A 25,000-nucleotide genomic window follows, 5' to 3' on the forward strand; every position below is an offset into this window, starting at 1 on the left:
TGCCATCAGGTGCTGGAGGTCCACGAGAACTTGGATAAGCAGGTTCCTGAGGACTATGAGGATGATCTCAGCGAGAAAGAGAAGGCCATTGTGCGAGAGATGTGCAATGTAAGTACACCTCTTGCTCCCACAGATGTACTCGTATCCCGGTCTTTATTCTAATTGTCTGTGTGTTGTCATGATTATTGGAGAGCCTGAAAGTGGGGGGCTAGGTGGGTGTCTGAGCTCTCACACAGGTCTGTTGCCATCACTGCAGAACCACTTAGCTAATCACACCACAGGTTTGTCACTGATGTAGTGCCAATAATATAAAATGCACTATATGCAGACCATTAGTGTAACAATGGAAAAATGAGGAATTTTATAGTTGTAAATTCAGTCAGTCTGTTCATTAGCTTTTTAAATTCATTCTACTAGATTCAAATCAGGTCAGTTTTGAGCCTTTTTGGCTAATGAGGAACTCGTTTGGGCTAATTTGGTTTGGAATGACACAGCAGCACTCCCTCTTTCTTTCTATCCATCCCTCTGTCTCTCTTTTTGTGCCCCGCTTTTCCACTCCAAAGCTGAAAGCCCAAAGTATAGAGGCTCATAGTTGAGCTGTCGGAGCAATTAAACTGGTGCGGCAGGAAAAAGAGCACCACCCCCTCCTCCCTCCCAATAGCACTCCTCCACCTCACCCTTCTATTCTTCCACCTCTCATTTTCCCCTCATCTTTCTCTGTCTGTGCTGAAAAGGCCTTTCCCAGGATAAAAAGGTCTGCTGATTAGAGCGAGTACGAGAGTCGGGTTATCTGGGCCCTGCAGAGGTATGTGACAGGCCAGGAATGGGGAAGCACTACAATAGTACCTCTGTAACATCACCGGGGTCCCGCGGGGGCCCCTCTCACTCTCATAGAGAGATTTCAGCACCGGAGAGAGGACACGGACTGAGATAGAGTCCCGTCTTTGTCTTTATACTTTGATGGAAATGGAAAATAGGTGCAGTGCTTCATTCAAATGTTCAAACATATACAGTGTATAAGATAACAGTTGGGATAACTCCAAAGAGCTTAAAAGTCAATATTCGATGTGTCCACCTTTATTCCTTAATAACTCTCTTAAGCAGCATTTCTTAAAGTGGTGTTCGGGAATAGTTCTCCAGGCTTCCTGAAGGCCATTCATGGCTGCTTTTTGATCCCACACTGCTTCAGTAATGTTGAGGAGGAAGGCCTGTCCATGACTGATACGGCTCCATTGTGTGCTTTTTCCATCCGTGTATGCTTTTACTGCACTGGGAGTGTGTTTGGGATTGTTGTCATGCTGAAAAATGAAGCTGTTGCCAGTCAGACATTTTCCAGATGGTACTACACGGTGGGTTAAAACCTCACTGTGCTTTTCTCCCTTTAAAATTCCATAAATCTCCAACACCACTGGCTGAAACGCTGCCCAAAACCATGACAGAGCCTCCACCGTGTTTTACAGATGGCTGTTGTCCCTCTCTCCTGACCTCGCCCATACATACCGATGATGGTGTGAACCCAAGCTTTCAAAATTTGGTTCATCACATCGATCAGACCTGTTGCAACTGATTTTTCACACCCTGCCTTTCTTAAGAACGGGCCATCCCTTCTACTGAAGCCATTTCTGATCAGGTTTCAGTGAACAGTAGACGTATCAACTGAAGAATGAGTCCAAAGAAAAACTTTGTAAGACCTTCAGAAAGGCTGGAGGACTATTGCTCAAGACCACTTAAAATAATTATGAGAAAATCTGGCTCCTTGAAAGCAAAATATAAAGAAGCTCGAGACTTCTGCACTGTACTGAAGCTCTACTGTAGTGAGTGTGTGTAGTCTTCCCAGCTCAAAGCCAAACTGTGGGCATTTGAAGTTTTCCCTCTTGAAGAAGAAAGTCTTTTCTTTCCAGCCTCTGTGTCTGCCTGTCTTTCTCTCGCTGTTCCTCTTCCTCGCTCAGCTCCTCTTCTCTCCTCTTCTGTTCGCAGGTGGTGTGGAGAAAACTGGGTGATGCAGCAGGATCAAAGCTGTCCATCAGACAGCACCTCTCTGGTAACCAGTTCAAAGGCCCGCTGTAGCATATCAACCCTAGAGAGAGACGGAGAGATATCAGGATCCACACTCACCTGAAACGCCACCTTCCCACCTGCACCTACACGAACCCGTCACGCCACCGTGCTCCCTCCTGCCGACAGCACCCGGCATTCCTCCGACAAACGCTCTCTTGAGACTGGCTACAGAATGGACCTGTTAGTCTCGTTGTTCACGTGGACAACGTTGCCTGTATACGTTTTTGGATCTCTGCGCTGACATGTTGACAGCCGGCAGCTAGTGTCACCAATCCGCCACTTTTCTGCATCGGTTTGGAGGCTTTCTCTTTTCTCTCTGTAAACAAACACCCTGCTTTTGCTCCTTTAGAGCTTAGCTGAGCTGTAATAAGCTAGGGATGAGACGTGGTTTCGAGCACAGGTGAGGGGGGTGGGGGAGTAGAAGTTGGCAACAGTGAGGCGATTAATACTAGCTTCTATAGAGAGAGACACCCCCATCCCCTCCCAAGCTCCTGTCACATGTATGACCCCGCCTCCCCACTTCCTCCAGCGGTCAATGAGTATAACTAGCATTAGCATTCTATAATGTTAGCCAAGTGAAACCCACTGTGACCTAGCGCCTTTTTGCTCGTAAGACAAGTCTATGGATAATAAAGTCTAGAGATCACTGTTAACTCGTGTATATTATGTATAAAACCATAGCATTACTTCATTGTTTCTGTTGATTTGACTTTATTTTGTATTCTAGCGTGGCCATGTGATCAAGAATTGAGTTTTAAAAAGCACACACATACACACCTACATACACACACACAGAACTCAAACAGGGTTTGTTTTTGGTAATACACTATTTTTTTTATTATTGTCATTATCATTATTATTATTCTTTTCCAGATGAATTGCTCTTACTCCTTCTCTCTGTAATGTTTGTTCAAATGTATCCGGGCCATTCTGAATCTGCCGTCTCGCTCTGTTTATTAAGGAACAGACAAATTTTCTTACTTTTGTGAAACGAGCTAAAAATTGTATGCTGTGTGCATGCTTGACAATCATTCTCTCAGGTTGGGAGGGCTACAGCTTTACCTTTGCCCATCTGTGACTGTGCGCGCATGTGTGTGAGTGTGTTTAAGAGTGTGAGTCTGTGTGGGAGGAGACTGAATGGTTGGAGCTGTAGCGTCTGCCTGTGAATCCTCTTTTTTTGGGCCATTGAACCCTGGTTACAGCCCGATTGAAGGCTGCTGAAGACATTTTCTGAATCCATCCAAAATAAAATGTAACTGCTATAACTAAAATATACTGAACCTCCCCGATCAGTTTAATCTGCTCTGAAACTTTTTTTTATACAGCGGTTTGAAAAGTGCATGTTTGTCACAGTTGCAGATTTCAGATCATCAAACAAATTTAAATATTAGATAAAGATAACACAAGTAAACACAAAATGCAGTTTCTAAATTAAGGTGTTTATTATTAATGGGGAAAAAATCCAAACCTGCATGGCCCTGTGTGCAAAAAGTGATAACTGGTAACCTAATAACTGGTTGGGCCAGCAAAAACAGCAATAAAGCAGCAACAACTGCAATCAAGCATTCACAATAACTGGCAATGAGTCTTTGACAGCGCTGTGGAGGAATGTTGGCCCTCTCATCTTTGCAGAATTGTTGTAATTCAGTCACATTGGAGGGTTTTCGAGCATGAGCCGCCTTTTTAGGGTCCTGCCACAGCATCTCAATCAGATTCAGGTGAGGACTTTGATTAGGCCTCTCCAAAGTGTTCATTTTACTTTGCTTAAGCCATTCAGAGGTGGTATTGCTGGCGTGTTTTGGGTCACTGTCCTACTGCAGAACCCAAGTGCGCTTCAGCTTGAGGTCACAAACAGATGGCCGGACATCTGTAGGATGTTTTGGTAGACGACAGAATTCATGGCTCCATTTACAACAGCCAGTCTTCCTCCTGAGGCAGCTTAACAGCCCCAGCCCATCACACTACCGCTGTGACCCTTTCCAGACTGATAGCTGTCAGTGTCTTTGTTTCTCAGGTGTTTCTTCGAGTCGTAGCATGATGTGTTGCTTTTTGAGATCTTTTAGCCTGCTCCACTTTGTCAGACAGGTTCTATTTAAGTGATTTCTCAATTCAACAGGTCTGCCAATAATCAGGCCCGAGTGAGTTTAGTGAAACTGAAGTCAGCTTTTTTTTCTTTTTTTTTAATGTGGTTAATTACAGTTCATTCCTGATTTAACAACAGGGGCAATTACTTTTTCACACAGGAACTGGTAGGTTTGGATAGCTTTTCTCCCTTAATCAGTGAAATCACCATTTAAAAACAGTGTTTTATACTTACTCGGGCTGTTTTTGCCTAATATTAAAATGTGTTTGATGATCCAAAACATGTAAGTGTAACAAATATGCAAAACACTAGGAAATCAGGAAGGGGGCAAAGACTTTTTCACACCACTGTATCTCTGACGATAAGGGTAGGGAAAGAAAAAAGTCACATAGATGGATATTAGACCGTTTCTCACATCATGGATTCAGCAGGTGTGTTTATGCAGTGCATGTTTTATTGAAGTTATTTTTTCTTTCTTAGAATATGATATAAGTCTTCCCTTTGATGTCTCCGTACCATAAAACACTAACATTTAAAACAAAAAAATGTTTCTTGATGTCAGAATGAACAAATACTGTTTGTCGGTGTATTTATTGCCAGGTGTAACATAGTAAGATAGAGATGCGAGCGCAGTTGGTAACTGAACGGTCACGTTTTAAACTCATCAGACGGATTTCATGTTGTTAAAGTTGTCTGATGAGTTTGCCGAGTGACTCGACAGCTCAGGCTCTCCCATCTCTAGTGTTATTTGTTCCAAATTAGAACATTTCTGAGGCTACCCGTTTGTCCACCTTGGTACTCTCAATTAAAGGGTTAAAATATATATATAATAATAATATTAATAATCAAAGTCTGATTTTTTTTTAAAGTGTCCTTTTTTCTAGGAACCGATTTGAAGCCATTATACAATTTTGAATACTTTATATATGGCATATGATTTGAGACGTGCCACACTGTTTTCTTCATTGTGTTTTAATTTGGACCCAGCTGTATATTTGAAGAAAAAAAAAAAAAAGCATCTGTAGTGGTTTTTTTCCTGCCTATATGCTAAAACCACAATACAGAAACCTAGAATCTACAGTGTAAATGTCTATTCCTGTAGTAACTAGCATGACTGGAACCTCTTTTCGTGGTTTCACCGATAAAGGTGAATATTTCGCTGGTGAGACCGAAAACATGAAATAGTCCACTTTTAGAAACATTTGGAAGAAAATAAACAAGTTGCTTAATAATGATGTGAACGGCTGTCTTTATTTAAGCGTGCACTACACTTTTTTTTCACTAGATGAGGTAGGCTGCCCTCTGGTGGTGGAACAGTGGAAATGAAAATGTAGAACCACTGGCCATTTTATTAGGTACCCCTGTTGCCTTCAAATCTGCCTTAATTCTTGGCGTAGTTTTAAAAAAGATGTTGAAAGCAAAACAGTGATTTTCGTCCACGTTGGCAGGATAGGATCACACAGTTTCTGCACCTTTGTGGTGAAAATGGACATGGTCAGCAACAATACTCAGACAGGCTTTTAAATGTGGCATTTAAATGATGCTCATAGCATATAGTTGGTGCTGGATCAGGTGACCCTGAATCCTCCCTTAGTTATGCTGCAATAGGTGTAGGCTGCTGGGGGATTCCCATGATGCACTGAGTGTTTCTTCTTCAGTCACCTTTCTCACTCACTATGTGTTAACAGACCTCTCTGCATTGAATCATGATTGTTATTAATCTCTGTCTCTCTTCCACAGCATGTCTTTATCCTGTTTTCCTTCTCTCACCCCAACCGGTCGCAGATGGCCCCGCCCCTCCCTGAGCCTGGTTCTGCCGGAGGTTTCTTCCTGTTTAAAGGGAGTTTTTCCTTCCCACTGTCGCCAAAGTGCTTGCTCATAGGGGGTCATATGATTGTTGGGTTTTTCTCTGTATGTATTATTGTAGGGTCTACCTTACAATATAAAGCGCCTTGAGGTGACTGTTGTTGTGATTTGGCGCTGTATAAATAAATTGTATGTTCAGAGATGCTCTTCTGCATACCTTGGTTGCAATGACCGTTTTTTGAGTCACTGTAGCCTTCCTATCAACTCAAAACATTCTGGTCTGACCTCTGGCATCAACTAGGTATTTTTGCCAAGAGATCTGCCGCTCGCTGGACATTTCTCTCTTTCAGACCATTTTCTGTAAACCTAAAGATGGTTGGGGAGGAAAATCCCAGCAGATCAGCAGTTTAGTAAACACTCAGACAAGGTCAGCTGGCACTGACAACCATACAAGAGTCAAAATTACTTAAATCATCTTTCTTCCCCGTTTAACTTCACCAGGCCATCATGACTACGTCTATCTGCCTAGATGCGCTGGGTTGCTGCTATGCGATTGATTAGATATTTGCGTCAATAAACAGTTGAATGGGTGGACTGAAGAAGTGGGTGAGTATCATTTTCACTGCTTAAACCGATTAGTGGAAAAGGTATCTGCTCATCTGCCTGTATCCTGGCCTCTGTTCATAAACATTTGACTGGTGGAGATAAAGAGGAACATGAGCTCATGTGGGAGAAATCTAAGAAGCAACACCCTCTTGCTTCACACAGACCCCATTTTCAACTATGAAGAGCAGGTGATGAGAACTTTTCTTACACCTAAACCAAAGCACAGTAGAGTAGTCTAAGGCAGTTGTAGACAGAAGTGCTCAAAAAACTGAAATCTACACTTACAAACGGTCCAGTGTTAGTTGTGGTTGATCTGTGTGTGTTTCCTGCAGTGCAAGGAAATAAAGGGTGCTTAAAAACAAGCTGGTGGTGCAGTGGTTAGCACTGTGGCCTCACACCCAGGTTTTGCTTGTTCTTCCTGTGCTATTTTTTGTTTTTATAACAGTTGTTTTTAGGTTGTTTTTAAGTGTGAATGTAGGAAAGGAGGCTTGTTTGTTACTGTGTTTACAGATGACCTGCCCAGGCTGTAACCTTCCTCTCTTCCAAAAAGCAGTTTTTCATCCTTTTAACTATTAGTGGTCTTCATGTTTGTGTTCCCACTGCAGGAACAGCCACTCAGAGGTACCTAACCCAGAGGAAGTACCTCGCTCTGCCCTCTTGGGTGAACTTTTGACTCTTTTAAACTTACGGCCATAAAAAGTACCATTTAAAAAAAATTGAAACAAAGCAAAAGCCAGATGAAGAACAGCTGAAGTCAGTTTTTCCTTTTCTTCTTTATTGGGCTTATTAGACCAGTGACAGTGAATGAGGAAATTAAACCCTTTTAGTTTTTAAAATTGTTTTAATGTTTACTGCTCTGGGTGCAGAAGCTGTTGAGAAGATGGGTGGTGACATGAGGGGGAAAAAAGCAGCAGAAATGTCTTGCAACACTACCTCAGCATTATCAGAGTAAAATGTAAAAAACAAACAAAAACGCTGTTTAAACCACAAAAAATATACAGCATGTGTCTGTTCAAGTCTTTCAATACGACAGTCCCACAGCATATTCAACCACCTTAAGATTTTATTACACTGCTCTCAGCAAAACAATGGGAATGTGGAGAAGAGAACACAAAGTGAAAGGAGGTGTATTCAGGAAAACCAATAAAGGTGATAGAATAAAGGAAGGAACACAAGACCCAACCTTAGATCCACTCAAAGGCTGAATGAAACTGGAACATTTCACCACCCCACAATTAGTGAGAGTGCATGTATGACAACAGAAAAAAACTAATAAAAACAATGACTGGACAGTGTTTCTTATAAGCTCCTGAAACTGGGCACTTTGAGTACCTATCCTGTACATATTTGCTAATTCGTTAACCTTCCTATCACCTCCCATAACAATACTGTCCAGACCTCACTTTATCTTTAAAGTCCATTTACCTACACGCTTTCTTTCACAACCCTGCACCTCTCTATCAGAAGTTCTAAGTCATGAAGCGGCTCCGCTTTTCATGTTTTGCTCCAAGATGACAAGATCCTGGTTGTTTTTATTGCCCCAGTTGTGGCGCTGCACAACCTCAGTTCACAGACTTATCACATTCTCATCTCATCCATGCGCCACGGTTCATAGGCATACCAGGCGGAGGGGGCAAGGGCACCTGTGACTGTCCTGGAGGCACTGGAGGTGGAGGAGGGTACCCAGTGGGTGGAAGGGCCATCACTGGTGGAGGCACGTGGCCTGGTGGCATGCGTGGAGGCGGTGGCGGGGGGTAGTTGTTGTAGACCGGTGGTGGATAGGATGGTGGCAAGCTGGGTGGTGGGTATGTGGAGGGAGGAGGTGGTGGGCCAGGAGGAGGTGCTGAAGGTGGTGGATAGACGTGATACATTGGGGGTGCGTAGCTGGGCGGCATGGAGTAGGAGGGACCCTCAGTCTTCATCATGGACTGTAAGCTCTGGTAGCCTTCACCAGACATATAAGAGCTCGTTGTGGACATCAAGTAGTTGGAAGGTGGTGGTGGAGGAGGGCGGTGGGGCAGCGGAGGAGGCTGGTGTGGAGGTGGAGCCTGTGGGGGAGGAGGAGCTGTTTCATTTCCTGGCTCTGCTTCTGCGGGAGGAGCTGGAGTGAAAGGACAAAGTAAAGAGAAACGACTTGTTAATAAAAACCAGCTTCCCTACTGCAAAGATCTAAAATGAAGCTCTCCATTCTCAGACAGTGAGCACATGGGCAGACCAAAACTACCAGGCTTAGCCACATAGGAGGTCTCATTATGAGGCTCAAGCACTAATCAGATTGGTCTGGGATAGGTTAGGGGTATGCGTGTCTTGGGAAATAATGTCCAGACGAGATGTGGTTATGTAAGCAGACTGAAAGGACTAACGACTGTGGGCTGCTTCTAAGCTCGAGTTGCAGGCAGGGGGTCCTGGCTGCTCATTATTGGTTGCTGCGGTGGCGCACGCAAACAGAGTATTAAGAGGACGCCAGCACGTAACGATATTTTGATCCAGCTCTAAATCATCTGAACTTCTTGGACAGTGTAAAGAATGCAGATGACGTAAGCTACAGAGTCACGCTTACCTGGGGGAGGCTGCGTTGTGGGTAGTGGAGGCATGGGGCTCTCCAGTCTAGGAATCTTTGATCCAACTTGTTCTGTGAATTAAATAGAAGCTTTTTAAAACAAAACAAAACTGTAACTGCTTAAGCAAATGCTTCTGTACCCCTGGATAATCATAAAAACCTCAACCCTGCCAGGAACATCTAATTGCCGTCTTTCATCTTTCTCTAAACTGCTCTTCGTTGACAGTAATTTGTTGCTTTCTTGGAGACATTTCAGTTTAATTTCATCAGATTTTAACAGCTTTAAAATCTGCCTAATCATTAATAAACATGTTACCTGGAGCCTTTGGTTCATCTTTGGGGGATGTCTGTAATAAAGAGGAAGTAAAATATGAGCCCCGTGCATGAATCATGTTAAATACGAGCCATATATCATCAGTTGTTTGACAGCAGTTATACAGCGCAGTTTGGACGTATACTTACATGTGAGCGTTTAAGCTGGCGTGATGGGCTACCACCCTGAGGGGAAGTCTTTTTTGGTGGTGGGGGAGGAGGGTTAGCGGCTGGCGGTTGTCCCTGTGGAGCTGGAGGAGCAGAGGTCGGAGTAGCAGGTGCCCTCTCCTTCTCCTGCATCTGCTGAGGGATGGGTTTGTTTCCCTGAGAGTACAGGTCCAGGATCTGGTGGCAAATGTCTGGAAGGCAAAGACATGTTTTTTGGTGAAGACAAAAAAAAAAAAAAAAAAAAATACAAAGGAAGAGGCTTTAAGTGTAACGTCTTTATGCTGAGTACCTTCAAGTAGCTCCACTGGAACGTCCTGCACAAACTGCTCCCACCAGCGGCGTGTAGACTGCTTGTTGGTCCATTCCTGGATGTCAAATTTGCACAGGCGGCCAGCCAGGTACATGACAGCGACCGCGATGATCTCTGGCTCCCACTGCAGAGACAGCATGGTGCACAGGCTGCAAACAACACGAGAGGTGGTTTGAGTTTTTGCCCGTTTTGGTTCGCGAGATCATGACATCGGGACATGGTAGATCATTGAAGCACCAGGTTATTGTGACATCACCATATAACTTTGCATTCCTTACAAATGATAACTAACCAGGCTGGAAAACCTGATGCACAAAATCCTCACCTGTCGTTGACAAAGGTCCAAGCCATTTGCAGCACCTTGCACACTTTATTCTTCTCCCCTGTAACATGAAACAGATCAGAGTTTGCCCACAGGACCATCATTTCTCACGCTCTGTGGAGCTGATGTCATACTTATCCTATCTCACCTTTGAGCTGCTTGACATAGCGCAGCAGGAACATGTAGGGGTGCTCCACCTGCAGGTCAAACTTGATCGTCTGGAGCAAAATTCTCTCCAACACCATCACCTCTTCCTGTTAAAACAAGCAGGCTAATTAAAGACTTACTCGCTGTGTCCAAAATCAAAATATTTGTCAGAGTATCGTTCTTCCAAAAAATGCTCTGCTCATAAATGTGGAGGCAGTCTCTAAAAACGCTGTAGGTGCTGGAAATACTGCACATGTTAAAAACATGAAAGCTCACAACTAGATTGCATGTGTGGCCGTTTTCTCTGGATGTTGCCATTTGTTTTGGCAATGAAATGGCAAAAATTCTTTCTTTTAAAAAAAGGAACAATAATATTGTCTTTTGGAAAAATCCTAATTTTAGTGGCTTAACAAGACAAGTTTCCATTACCTTTACTTCCATTTGGTAATGATAAGCCAGATGAGAGTCGAATAGCTGAACTTTTCATTTAAAAACACTTGAGTAAGAAATAAACTAATGTACAACCCTGACTTAACGACAGTAGTTAAGCTACTAAAAACTGGTGAGAAAACCAGAGCACTAATAGTGGCTTATAACTAAAAGGCTGATATCCAAATACCACTGATGTATTTGGTATGACTGCAAATGCTTGACAGTAAAAGCCCTCTATAAGGTAAAGCTATTGGACTAAAGGCTTCAGCTCAACTGGGAAAAGCACTCAGGCTCAGGGCATCATGTTTTGGGAGAAACTGGCTAATTCTAGCATGATGCTAAATAAGCTAAAGAGCGACTTGGAAAGCAAACAAGCCGTCTGTAAGATGCTTGTGCCGCTTCATATGAGTGCTGTAAATGTGTCTAATAAAGTGACAAGTTATAAGCCAGGTCCAGATGTCACAAATGCTCTATCAAAAGTACTCAAGGTCAAGGTTAAGTGAAATAGAGGATACTTCATGCTAATACATATTTTAGCTCGCCAACTGGTAAGAGGAAAAAAAAAATAATAATCTTGAATGCTGAGAGGGAGTTCTTTGTTTTTAATAGCAAAGATGTAAAGGGACCAAAACATGACATAATCATATTCCACTGCATTTACAGCTTGTTCTTGTTTGGTTTTGACCCCCTGAGAGCAGAGGGCTGCTGGTTTGTTACTGTCTCTGTGAGTCAGGGCACATAAAGCTGTGTTGAGTGACGCTCTGATGACCTCGCTGATCTGTTTAAAGAATGAGTCATGGCTTACTGTGGTATTGCACCTAATGTACCAGCTTAAAACTAAAGAAATGTAAGCGTGTTTGAGCAAAGCTTTGTATGCAAGTGAACACAGACAGTTATTCTAATAAAAGCGAGGAATAAAAGTTTGTTTGTAATGCAAGCCTGCTACACTTACAGGCAGCTAAGGTAAATAAAAGCCCTGATCACAAAAAAAAAAAATAAGTAAGGAACCAACTTTTTAGATTATTGAAAACTCAGTCTTCAGTTTTACCAGGACCTCATTTATTCAAACATTAGTGACGCTGTTATTATTGTAATCTGCCTATATCAGTGAGGGCTGTGACCACTACACACTACCTGGTTTTAAACAGGTATTCACACCCATTCTGCTTTTGCTATCACAAGGGAAAAACATCTCAAAACAAAGGTGGATACAAGGAACTGCACCTTGGGATCATCTCCAAACTGGGCAAACTGCACATCATTCAGGAGGCTGCGGGCAGTTTTAATGATATCTTTGCACTTCTTTGGGGTTTCCTCTACTTTACCAGCCAAGAAAAGACAACAAGCTCCTGTCACCTGTCGAGACACATATCACACCATTACTTCACCATTACAAACATCAGGTCTGCTTCCAGGAGTGAAACAAACAGGGACCATTATCAGATTTACTTACATATCTGGGAAACTGCTTGAAGGAGTGAAACATGTAGAAGCGGTGGAAATATATGATGCCTGTTGCCAGGGTGTCATAGTGTCTGAATGCAGGTCAAGGACTCACAAAGACTATTAATGGTCATTTGCAAAATATCAGCTTTAACGTGTGACTCTTTAAACTAAAATAAAAAAAAAAAACTTTTAATAATGCTTCCATAAACATCATTATATATAAGTATATCAGACAGACCCTGTAAAAATGTTCACATTCACATCAAAGTAGGTTCTGTGAGAAAGGACAAGACAGGCATAAAAGGCGTTTTCAGATGTATTGCTTTTTAAAAGTCTGTTTATCTTTAACTGTAAAACTGAAGCATGTGGCACTGATTAATCTCGTGACCCTTTCTCTTGTAGCTGTAGCAATTAATCTATCATCTAAATCAAGGATACAAGCCAAGTCGGGTCCCCACGTCGAATATGAAGCGAGCCCCTTCTCTGCGATACCGGGCCTCTGTGCCAGGGTCCAGACCCTCAGACTGAGAGGGCGTGTGGGCTAAATCCTTCTTGTCCCAGTACCAGCATGGTTTTATATGGTCCAAGATTGCCTGGCCCGTCATTGACGAGTTTTCCTTGGATTCCTTCATTGATTGAGGAGAGGCAGTGGATGGACCTGCTGTGCCGGACTGCTGAGATAAAAATAAAAAGGATCATCATTAAGGGCAGCAAAGCATTAAATAGCATAGCTTACACAAGTAAATATTTATGTTTAGGCAAAGAGTACCACAAATCCTGTCTCTCTCTTAAAAAGAATCTGTCTATAACCTGGCCACCAGTGTATTCTGTGTAGGCCATAGCATAGTTTTATACACACAATCAGGCTTATAAAAAGTGTAATTAGCTTGTAGTCCACAGTGTGAAACGCTAAAGAGCAGTAAACATTTCTGAGCTACATTGTGCTCCAAGTCCAGGCTCGTTGTAAACAAACAGATGATTAAAATGGATTCAGATAGCAACATAATATTTCTATAATTTTCATGGATCTGTAAATATCGTCTCCCAGTGTGCATACAGCAGCACAGCAGAATCAACAGTCTAATGTAGACACAGCGAAAAATGCTTTGCAACGAACCCGCTACTGCTGGCACTGTTAGCTGTGATGGTAACTTAACTTAGCTTCGTAAAACTAAAAACGCAGCTAGGGGCGGAGATTAGGGTAACATGAGCCACACACTCGAAGTGGCTTAAACGCGCCGACAGGCAAACATTTATCAAACTCTCAAACTGAAGGCAACCAACGCTGTCACATCAACAGGGCCACTCTGCACCAGCCTCGGCTAGCTAAACCTCGGCTAGCAAACTTGCTCCACTCGGTCTTAACGCCGAAGCTTCCGACATGTCACAAGTAGTTCAGAATTCAGCCTCTTCATCTCCCTGCCGCTTCCAACGAGACACAACTCTTACCTTTAACATGTAGACGTCCGAATAAATCGCCTAAAACAGACAGTTGTAGCAATAATCCACAGTTGATCACAATAAGTTGGCTAACAAGCGAACAACAGACCCCATTGTAACAAGGGCACCACCATTTTGCGGTACGTCAGACCATTGGATGACGTCATCACGCAGGCACTCAGGTACACGTGCTCTCGGGTCACATTTTTCTTTCCATTTCCACTGCTAAATTAATTTCATTCGTGTTTTGAGTCTATCTAGCGCTGCTGGAAACAGCTCACCTTTCCTGAAAACATTTTAAATTCTTATACTCTTGATAATAATCTAAAGGATGATATTCCCAATAATATCCACTAGAGGGAGACACAGAATCACTCTTGGACTTTGGCGGTCAGCATTGACTTAGCATTGACCAAATAGTTTACATGTGCAAATTACAAGCAAGCAAATATTATTTACATTGTGCTGAATAGTCACCGGTTATTTTCACACCTGGTGAGTCCTGCAGCAGGTAACACCCAAACATAGAAATATGCTCCTTACAAGAAATATCACTCGATGTAGCAGTAGCAGGATGTAAAAGGAACCCAACCAAACAAGTATGAGTTGTGACCAGTATAAATGTGAATCTGCAGGTAAGTTAAAAATTAAATTAAAAAGAAAAAATGTCAAGGTTAAACACGTATAATACATAAACTGAAGCAGATTTTCCTTTGTCGTTTGATACCTATAGATTTTTATACATCTGTATGTGTTACAAACAGACTTCTGATGCACAACTGGATGTAAGAGTAGATGAGTTTTGCTGGTGTTTGCCTGAGAGTGCACATACTAAAGAACACTGAGTCCAAATCTACTCTGTCTGACTCCCTAAAATAAACATCGCTGGTTTATTTTACTGATTAAACACAAGAAAATCCCTCATTTTTTAACTCAGTGCCGGCGTTATCTTCTATATTACTCGTGAGTTATTTATATCTAATCAAACAACACGTCCACGTTTAAAATTTACCTTAAATATTGGCTTTGCCTGTATGCACAGAATGGCGATGATATTAATTAATAAGCAAAACAATATATGCACGTGAGATTCAAACTGCAAATAATTATCATGTATTATCTGTACCGATGGCATCTGAGTTCAAACATGAAGGTTGTGAGACAGGACAGATTATGAAAGCTTACCACCTCACCCTGCTGCAAAGGAGAAGGTGAGAAAAGGGACTGATTAGGACAAAAAAAGAAGGTTTTTTTGTGATGTTTATTGGGAATGGAAACTTGCTATTATATTAACCAAAAAGGAATTTTAAGTGGGAAAATGAAAAGTAATTTTCCTTTAGGCTCCTGTTGTTGACATGTGAAAGGTGCAGCATCATCTGTGCTTGTTTAAATGTCACCGCTTAAGAGCGGGGCTTGCAAGTAACATCTTGTGCCCTCTGCATCCCCCTCCCGCCCAGTCTCACTTCTGAGAAAAGCCAGCATTGAATCATTTACTCCGTCCAAATTAAAATTCGGAATCTGCATGCATTATATATTCACCCCTGCTCGGACAAATCCTCTTAACTGTGGGAGAAATTGTCAGGATGTGTCCTGTAGAAAAGTAAGAGCCTTGTCTAGTTGTATTGCCTGTAGCAAGGGAGCATCTCAATCTGTCACTCAAATCCACACACACACACACACACACCAGCCACCGTAAATCAGCTTATGAATAATATATACTTATACTTTCTTTATTAATATTAAACATTGCATAATGAAGCGCCGACTATAAGCAAATCCCAGAGCAATATTCATATTACCCCAGCTCTCCTGGAGTGGACCTTTCATTGTTTATGTCAGCTCTGTCACGCTGTGGTTAAACGCATTGAAGCGACTGTCTCCAAAGGTCTGCACACTTAACCCTAAAAACTGTATAAAGTGCAGTTTCCGTCGTGTACATTAGTCTATTTTAGGATACTATATTAATGTCTTTGTTGTATTCTTTGGAGAATAAATAAATGGGAGGGACATGAAAAATGGAAGACGTAAGGGATGCAATGATGGAGGTGACCCAGAATCAAAGTCGCGTGTCCACTCAAATGCAAAAGCTCCTAATTTTTTTTTTTTTAAACTTTGTTATCAGGCTCATTATTTTAATGCTTAACTGTAAGTTACAAACGAGGCAGATCTTTCTAAATTCAGTAGATTCTGGAAAAAGCGATTGCATGTCAGCACCGTGGCCCCTTGTAAGTTGGACAAAACTTTCACATCTTGCTTGGATGTTGCCCCGTGGTGTGTTCAGGTACCTCGTCTTGAGCGACCGCACTTAGCATGAGAGATGCATGTCTCCTTAGAGGCAACATTTGGACTTAAAACCTTTCCTGTGTCCACAAGTGGGGTATTTGTGGTATGTTGGCCCCATGCAACCCAGCTTTAAACTGCCTTTGCCCAGAGCCTGCAGTTACAAGCTATAATGGAGACATTGATGTATTATTGAGAAACCCATGGGTAAGGATCAAGGAGCTGCTCGCAGCCGGCAGGGATGGCAAGAGAGAGAGCGAGAGAGAGAGAGCGTGTGTGAACTCAGGATAGTGTTTTCCTTCAGCATTCAATATGTCCGCGACTGCTGTTGCTCTCTTGGCCCGACGCGGAGTCGAAGACACTCCGTGTAATATCACATATCGAATTTATGCGCTCCAGTCAAAGCAATATGCTCGACAACATGCTTGGCCTATCTGTGAAAGATAGCTGTTGTGCCGTAGTGTTTCCATGTGGCGTCTGCTGAGGTTACGTCTACTTGAGCCAGAGCTGAGATGACATTTCATTTATATAAATAATTACTGTCCTGAAAGTCCCCTAGGCCTGCCCCGAAGCAATCAAACTTCTAATGCTCTTAAAATTGCCCACCATGTTTTATTAATGGCGGGCTGTAAAATGTATTGCTATGGCTGCACACTTCTCTGCTGATCTACGAGGAAACAGTGTCAACTTTAAATGGCCGTGTGAGGCTATTATTTTTATTCAACAATGTATTTCAAGCAAATTACGGCACGGCACCAGTTTGGACGGTATGGTGCAGTGGTGTTAGAGCTGTACTAACCTGTATCTCAATGCAGACCCGTACATGTGCAATTACCTTCCCTTAGTGCTATTAATTGCCTCTCAGTGAACCCGATCTGCTTTTCCAAGGACTCTCTCTCAGACGCTGAACTGTATAAATGGCAAATTAAGGAGGCTTCATTCTAAAAATAGGGATGGAGTTTAGTAATGCTGCATTAAGGTATCACCGCCTAAACAGGTTCTCCAGACTGTGCCAACAGAGGGTACTGTTGCCTCACAACATATTTAAATGATCCCCAACAACAAAGCTACAGCATGGGTTTTCCACCCTCTGACTCAAATGTACTGCATGTATGGTGCCATGTGTCCTGTGCATTGCTTCACCGTTTACACAGCTGACAAACGCACAGCAACACAAAGGATTAATTGTCTAAATTAAAGGTGACCCTTCATCCAAGTTTGACTTGGACCCGATCTAGGTGTTTGCTGTTCTTGTTTTAAGATCATTTCCATCTGGCGTGCCTGGGAGACTTCTGTAAGCAATGATGAGGTGGTGGTGGTTCTAAATAGGTAAAAGGTGAAATGATCAGATTGTTTTACTTCATAGTATTTGTGATAGAATTACCAAACAGAAAAAAGAAAGTCAAGGTGAATTTTGGCTGCTAACTTGACACTGCTTCCAATAGCCAGACATGAGCGTGCCTGTGAAGTAGCCACTGCTGAGTGATGTTTGCGTCTGAAGCTCATGGTGGAGCTCTGGGGAGCCAATGCTGGTTGCCCCCCGCAAATTGTCTCTGTGTTGTCGCCGTTCACACCTCTGTAGTGGCTGATGTCTTGGACGCACTTAAACTTGAATGAGGCAACACCAACCACACACACATGCGGGGTCGCCCCAAACAGGGCATGTTTCGTCGTGTGAGCTGCAAAGACGGCTCAATAGGAGACACTGGGGCTTGTTGGAAGGAGGGGAGGGAGGTGTCTCTTGTCCGTCTGCCCGCCTGCGCTCTCTCTCTCTCTCTCTCTCTCTCTGTCGCTTTCTCTCGCTCTCTCAATCAACGCGGCTACTGCCACGAGAGCCAAGAGTTACCGTTTCTGCGCACCGATGCCAAAACGCGCGAGGGGAGTCAGTGCCAAAGGGTCATTGTAGCGCGCCACTGCTGAGATGGAAGGACTGTAGGGAATCCTAAACTAAAGAGCCACCATTTGAACCCAGATGATATAATTATATCATTAAAATTAAAGAAAAGGAGAGGAGTTAAATAGGTGACAACATCCATCACTGGTGGAGTGCTCCGTAGGCTACTTAATCTGTCACCGCGGTCGCTGCAGAAGCGGACAGTCCAGGATTTTTTCCCTTTCCTTTTCCTTTTTGGTTAATCTGCAAAAGCTCACTTTACCGGCGCACTCATTAGCTCATCGGTCGTCTACAGACGCTTCCTTGCTAAAACTACACTTTTTTGGCGTCCTTAATCCAAGTGTTGCTTCCTCTGAGGCGCAGCAGGACACCGTGGACTGAGCGGTCCTCCATCCTTATCGCGCTGCTGTCCGACTGGTGATCTTTCCAAAAAAACAGAAAAAGTAAAAGAAAGACGAGTTCCAGCTAAAGACTGTGAAAAGCAGCAGGGGAATACAAAAGGGAGCGGGAAGTCGGGGACCTGTGATCCAGAGAGGACCGACACCACGGTCCAAGCCGACTCCAAGTGCCGTTCACCGGGCGATGCCAGAGTAGATGCCGGGGCAATGTCCCGCCGCAAGCAGGTGAACCCGCAGCACTTATCGTTGACGCACAGGGAGACAATACAAGGTGAGGTTAAAATCTTTACACGCTCATCACTTCCTTTATCGTAACATTTACTGCTTTGCAATTTTGTCTATATTATTATTGAGCCCGATTCGGACTTTCGGGCCAATATAAATAAATAAACAACTAAAAATGATTAATAACGCACTTTTGTTTTTAGTAAAACACCAAGACAGCACGTTGTTTTCAATGATTGCAAAAAATGCGCCGAACAAGAAACTGATTTGTGAAAAAATAAATAGATCATGTGATATCACTAATGCACAAACAATAAAAAATAGTATACCGTGCAGCTGCTTTTTTAAAACTAAACTTTTAGACTCGATGCGAGTGACTGCATGGCTTCTAAACTATTTTATCATTTGTATCAGTGTAAGTGAGACCGTTTTTACATGCGCCTTTTTCGGCTTCAGTGGACTTTACTACAAGAGACGATCCTATGACAGCTACAACTGGGGTGTCTGCTTGATTGTGTGTGTGAGTGTGTGAGACTCACACACACACACATAGAGAGAGACACACACACATGTGCACTGAGGTTGTACTCTAACAATTCATATTCAATTTTACGTTTTCTCTTCTCCCGGGATGTGTCACATTTGCGCGTGGATACTTTGTTAAACATTTCCACAGAGGGTGAGTTTGCACGATTAAAGTTTTTTTTCCTTTCTTTTTTTTTTTCTTAAAAAATAGCCTCTTTCTCTTTCCCTCTCACGTTTTGTCACACACTCTAACATTTTGGCACAAAGCATCAAACTGAAAATGATTTGTCTTTTTTCGCGACACACCGGCCCACAAGAAGAATATTTAAGAATGGAGCTGGGCACGAAAATAAACACACACACACACACACACACACACGGGGAAGATCACTATTTTTTTAATTTGTACTATATTTGCTAGTCTTATTATTACGTGGGCCACATTTTAGGATCAGTAGGGTCACAACTTCTTTTCACGAGTGCGGCAAAAAAAACAACAACCTGCGCAGGATTTTCCCTTTTTCTTTCTCCTTTTCTTTCTTTGTTTGTTTCTTTCTTTTCTTTTTCTTTTTTTAGGGAGGCGAGCATATGATTAAAAAGTCTTATAATCCAATTTCAAATCAATTATATCAATCTAACCTTCATCTCCCAGCGCTCTGCTGTGCCTAAATCCAATTTCATAGAGGCCTAATCTGGGTAATTCATTGCAGAAGTTCATGATGTAATCTTTGGCCAATCTGTTTTGCGTTGAAAACGGTTAGGTGCATTCCGTCCCACCCGACACATTTAACATTTAGACTCATCACTATTCACTTTGGCACTCTCTCATTGACTTTCCCCTCTGAAGTTTTTTTTTCTTTTTGTTTTTGTTGTTGCTGAAATTGTTTCGCCAATTTCAGACACAGAGAGCAATCTGAGAGATGCATCCAGATATAACCGGTGGATTTTTTGTTAAATTAATGGAATTATTTTTATTTGTGATAACGTGCAGCACCGTTAAGCTGATGCTTGGCTATGGTGCAGCTATTGATTTGAAGGCTGATTCTCTCTGTTGTCGCTCTGGCTGTCTGATAATTAATTAAGGTGGAGATGATTTCAGCCCCAGTCGTACATTTTTTCGACTGAACTGAAAAACAAACAAACAAAAATTAGCAAAACTTTATTTGCACCTCAGGCACTGCTTTTGTGTGTTTAACACTTAATCTGGATAAAGTGTGTCTAATAATTGCAGCTTTTTTTTTCCTTTTTTACATAACATTCCTCTGTTATTAGTCAACTCATACAAATTAAGGCTAAAATAATATTTGCTTCTGCTTCTGCACCTGCTGAATGTCATTAGGCTGATAATTAGCTGTCACAGATCAGCTTTCATTTTCTTAATTTCTCTGTCCAAGCTCTCAAGCTGCGCCGAAATGTCCCCAGGATTCATTTGCTCTTGCCTGAAGCTTTAAATGACTGGATTTAGAAATCTTTTTAATCATCTCTGGCTTGGTCTTTAAAAACAAAAAACAAAACTTGCAAGTGTCACAAAACAACTTAATATCTGTAAATGCTGACAAATGTTTTGGTGCTTAGCCTAATAACACAGGAGTGGTCGAGTACGGGGTGGAGGAAAGGAGGGGAAATGTGTGGAGAGAGGGCCTGGCTCTCATCCTACATCTTCTTTCAGTGTCGCCTACTAAAAAAAAAAAAATACTCCAGCAGTGGCAAAGACCTGAGAGGCTCAGGTTTAAGAGGGAGGACCTGGACCTGTGTCCACAACTCAGGCTGGAGGACAAAGAGGGGCAGTGGGGGGAAAGCCAGCTTGTTATTTGATTAAGTCAACATATGTACAGAGATACTGCCAAAGAAAAAGAAAGAAAGACGAGAAGAAAGAAGTACATTTCTAAAAAAAGAAAGTTTGATTTTAATATCACTTTGCAGCTCGACGGTTTCACATTTTCTGTATCAACTGTCGAGACCAGTCACGGCGTATCTCTTTATAAAAGTAATGATATGAAGTTTCTGCAGGGCACCAGCATTCATCAAAACACATGTCATGGCTCACTGTAACAGAACACAGCCTTGTGCCAGCTGCAGGCCTACAGGTCATGCACTACTTATGAACAGAACCTGAATATCTGCATATTTCTGGACAGGCTAAGCAGAAGCCTGTGTACTTGCCAGGCCAGACATCTAAAGGGGTGAACAAGCGACTGTAACTGCAGTCGAGGCACTCAGTGCGCAAGTATGCAGCAAGGAAGGAACACGCTGACTCTATGTAGACTCTGCCTATACTGTGCAACTGCAGAAAGAACCACGCTCAGAATACATCAGCACGTATCTGTTTATGCTCTCACTGTGACAAATGCAGCAGGCCGATTCAGTCGGCGCAGTTTATAGTTCATTCTCGGTTTCCTTACAGGGAAATCATCCCTATAGGCTTTTTCAGGCTCGGTGATTCAGCTTCGGAGTCACATCCGTGACAAAGACAGACCTGTCACACAAATATCCTTATGAATTAGTCAAATTAATGTGGAACGACTGGCGTTTAGCATCCCAGGTTTGCCCCCCCCCCCGCCTCCTTATTCAGAGAGTGTTGCATTTGCAATCTTGAATCAGATTTATTACTGAGAATTCTTCTCTGGATTCAGCCGTGGAAACGCCTCGTGATAACTGTTTACCCTCCGAATTGGCATGCTACTTGTGAAACAGTTAATGTTTTCTTCTTTATGCACACCATATGGCTGTCAAATGATGGGGAGAAACCCACCGTACGCAGTCTTACGCCACAGTAAATATGCACACACATTGTGGTAACCGGATGATAATCTCACAGGGGAGATGACTGTTGAGCGATTTATGATTCACTGCGAGGCAGTGCTGCAGTTTGTTCGCCGATTTTCCTTCTATATTTCAATATTATCGAACACGTTTAATCCGTTTTGCAATGCTTATAAAGCGGCTTTTTTTTATTATTATTATTATGATATCTCTAAAATTGTTTGGCAAATTTGATTTATATCGCCAAATGTCATGCCTCAGAGGTTGCAAGTCATTTATAGCGATTTAGTGACAAGTCACAGTCAGCTGCAGTCGTATTTTGCTCACTTTCAGGCCTGATAATATAAGATTTATGATAAGAAATAGGGCTGCTACAGATTAAATGGTGATATGATAATGAAACACACAGGCCTGGCCTTTCACAACGCACACTGTTGCAGCTCTCCTTGGCAATCGCTGCTGAGAAAAAAGGGGAGAGGCTAAGCGAGGCCGCTTGTCGTTTGAATTTTTGATTGCAACCATCTGCGTCGTTGCTGGTGTCATTTATTTTCAACGACAGCGTGAATCTTTCCCGACTTTCCCCTTTGGGGGTTTCTGTGTGTGTGCATGTGTTCTCAGCTCAGCAAAATGGAAAGGGGGAAAACAAAGAGAGGGAGACAGGTCTGAACCCATACGCTATGGCCGACTGTCATACGAGTGCCCATGGCCTTCCTCTGCCTTTTAACTGCCGAACAGAGCGCGCAGCTGGTATTAAAGTGTTGTGTAAGGCCAGCGGAAAATAGTTTCATGGTTTTCTGTTCTGACACTGCTTCTTCGGGGCATTTCGTCAAATTCAAATAAAAAAAAGAAAAAAGAAAATTGTGTCTTATCCAAAAAAATTTGACTCCCCCCCTCCCCTCCTCCCTTTATTCCGTTGGGAAGAGTAGAACTTGTTTTACCGTGCTGTCAAATTTCCTTGCTTTTGCCCTCACCTCGGGCACAGTGAAACTGGGAGAGAGTCGTCATGTATAAGAACATATAAGAACAAACACAATAGTTGAGGATTAGAAGGACTTATAGGTGCAATTAATGTCTGAGGACATGACTGGAGGCCAGAGTCCTCCTATATGCACTCTGGCAGGTTTCACCCACCTAGCTGGTTCCACCTAGCCGCTAACTTTTTACCAGTTTAATCACCGCTCGAGCATAGCCAAACTACACGGGATCAATTTCAGCATTTGCACTTAAAAGTATCTGAAAAATCCCAAAAATATTTTTTTATTAAGTGTTTTCTGGCCAGGCCTTTGAACAGCTTTTTTTGACCTTCTACAAAGATGGAAATTTTGGTGAAAGAGGCCCATTGTCTTGAGCTCCCATCTGGTACATATTGTGCAGTGGCTGTGTGCAGCAGCAGCAGCAGCAGCAGTAGTAGTAATAGTGGAGTGAATGACTGACTCTCTCCTCATCAAACTGATAGGGGGTGCTCTAAGGCTGCCTCAGTTAACTCACACTTGATAAGGCAGAGTAGCAGGACTGTCATAGGGTGAATATAACTCCAAGTTTATATGTGTGTGTATGTGAGAGAGAAACACAGAAGAAGAAGAAGAGACAGAAATAAAGTATGTGTGCTATCATGTCAGACAGCCCGGTTTCATTGCCATCATCACGCCTTCCCCAACGATGGCATGTTTGACAGCGTGTCAGCTATGCTCCTTTACCTATCAAGCTTGTTCCTCTCACATAGGAGTTTATACTGAGGAATTAGACACTGTCTGTCACCGTGATCGGCTACATTAGTCTGTTATTCTTTCACGTTCCCATTTTGCCGTGCTTGTGTCCAAGATTTTTTTTGTTGTTTTTTTTTGTACCACCCTCCCGCCCCGCAAGCATTCCACGTTCGGTTCCTTCTTGCACACATGTTTTTCTCACACAGGTGAGCCTCGGGACAGATGAGTGCGCGGGTTTCAGAGAGGGGTGCGGTTTTCAGAAGATGTCCGACTGATATTCCAGTGGCACAGTCACGGTGCCAACTCCTGCTAATTTACTGCTTTCAGCCTCAGGCCGTGTTACTCAACCATAGGTTAACAAACAGGCCTTTTCACTATTCGTCTCTGTCTCTCACAGGGAGAGAGAGTCGAGTTCAAATGCCCAGGTGTCTGTCAGCTCGCTGACTTGTAGTTGTCTTTTTTTTCTTTTCATTTTCGCATTTCTCACACGAGGAGCCGTGCCTCATGCCACCTGTCTTCTTTCTTTTCTCTTTTGTTTTCTTTCCCAAAGTAAAAAAAAAAGAAAAAAAAATGAGGACACCCCATAACGTTAGCAGAAAGATCTCCTGCACCGTCCTACTTGTATGCATTGCACATACATGCAGAGTTACATTGCCTGTGCGAGCGAATCATGGTCACAAGCTGTGAACTGTAGGTAAATATGCGGCTGTGTTCCTTCTTTGCCGCCAAAAGATTATGAGATGGAAATTATTTGGCGGGCATCCAGGAAGCCATCGCCATTTAGAGAAAAGATATTTGGCATCGGATCATCACTCCAGGGTGGAATGAGAGGACTGGAAAGTGTGTATGAGTGTATACGTGGGCGGATGGGTGATTTGGTAAAGGGGGTGGTGGTGTGTGTGTGTGTGTGTGTGTGTGTGTGGGGGGGGGGATCATAGTTACAAAGAAATATTTGAAAATGATAAATAATAATAATAATAATGATAATTTGGTGAAAAAAGGGATGCGTTAGTATTCATCCCCAATCCTGCCCGAGTTTAAGCGTTATGACAACGATGCAATGCCTCCCTGACAGTTTGAGATGGCTGATAAGAAGGTTTAGGATCTTTGCTCTGATAAATACAGCAGAACAAAAAAAAAGAAAAAAGAAGAAGAGAGCGAGAGCACACACCCTCTTTGTCTAATCTTTGCAATTATTAGGGTGTCATGTTTGGAGGAAAAGAGAAAAGGAGGCAAAGAAGAAGGGGTGTAGGGGGAGGGGTGTGGGGGCGTGGGGTGGGGGGAGATGCGGGCGCTAGAAGTGGAGACGCAGCAGACAGGCAAGTGCTGCTATGCTTCTCTCCCAGGCATCAACACCTCTCCCTGGGTACCCGCTCACTCAGACACGCCTTCAGTCTCTGGAGCTTCAGGTTTCCTCGGGGCTCTTTAGAAGAGGACACATTTCCATACTGGTACATCAGGGTAGTGTTTTAAAATGTAAAAAAAAATGGAGGTTGTCCATGAGGGATTTACGTTAAGC

At 42.8% G+C, this 25,000-nt stretch overlaps 3 protein-coding genes across 7 annotated transcripts in view; 2 read left to right on the plus strand and 1 right to left on the minus strand.

The window, feature by feature from the left end:
- Positions 1-5,387, plus strand: part of ccdc85cb (coiled-coil domain containing 85C, b) — a 47,261-nt gene extending 41,874 nt beyond the window's left edge. For all 3 annotated transcript variants that reach the window (XM_063495912.1, XM_063495914.1, XM_063495913.1), the window contains 2 exons: positions 10-108; positions 1,978-5,387. In XM_063495912.1, the coding sequence (XP_063351982.1) occupies positions 10-108; positions 1,978-2,067 (189 nt within the window). In that variant the 3' untranslated portion in view covers positions 2,068-5,387. The remainder of the gene's footprint in view (positions 1-9; positions 109-1,977) is intronic.
- Positions 5,388-7,598: 2,211 nt separating this feature from the next.
- Positions 7,599-13,827, minus strand: ccnk (cyclin K). Of its 2 annotated transcripts, none has more exons than XM_063496210.1 (11): positions 13,700-13,827; positions 12,689-12,921; positions 12,258-12,339; positions 12,029-12,160; positions 10,374-10,479; positions 10,229-10,286; positions 9,883-10,052; positions 9,576-9,784; positions 9,430-9,460; positions 9,114-9,185; positions 7,599-8,654 (listed from the first exon to the last, which is right to left on the minus strand). In XM_063496210.1, the coding sequence occupies exons 1-11, from the start codon at positions 13,706-13,708 to the stop codon at positions 8,140-8,142; spliced, it is 1,617 nt and encodes a 538-aa protein (XP_063352280.1). In that variant the 5' UTR covers positions 13,709-13,827; the 3' UTR covers positions 7,599-8,139. The 2 variants fall into 2 exon arrangements, with proteins under 2 accessions (XP_063352280.1, XP_063352279.1); XM_063496209.1 differs by having other exon boundaries at positions 12,689-12,924.
- Positions 13,828-17,840: 4,013 nt separating this feature from the next.
- The window catches only part of bcl11bb (BCL11 transcription factor B b), a 34,666-nt gene continuing 27,506 nt past the window's right edge, over positions 17,841-25,000 (plus strand). For both annotated transcript variants that reach the window (XM_063495270.1, XM_063495271.1), the window contains exon 1: positions 17,841-18,533. In XM_063495270.1, coding sequence (XP_063351340.1) covers positions 18,470-18,533 — 64 coding nt within the window. In that variant the 5' untranslated portion in view covers positions 17,841-18,469. The remainder of the gene's footprint in view (positions 18,534-25,000) is intronic.

This window comes from Pelmatolapia mariae, linkage group LG15 (assembly GCF_036321145.2).
Source record: "Pelmatolapia mariae isolate MD_Pm_ZW linkage group LG15, Pm_UMD_F_2, whole genome shotgun sequence".
Taxonomy (NCBI): domain Eukaryota; kingdom Metazoa; phylum Chordata; class Actinopteri; order Cichliformes; family Cichlidae; genus Pelmatolapia; species Pelmatolapia mariae.

Excerpts from the sequence above, each read along its gene's own strand:
- ccnk (XM_063496209.1), bottom strand. Across the intron at positions 10,480-12,028 it reads AGTTTGGAGATGATCCCAAG|GAAGAGGTGATGGTGTTGGA; the intron begins GTGCAGTTCCTT and ends TTGTTTTAACAG. Across the intron at positions 9,785-9,882 it reads TCCAGTGGAGCTACTTGAAG|ACATTTGCCACCAGATCCTG; the intron begins GTACTCAGCATA and ends TTTGCCTTCCAG.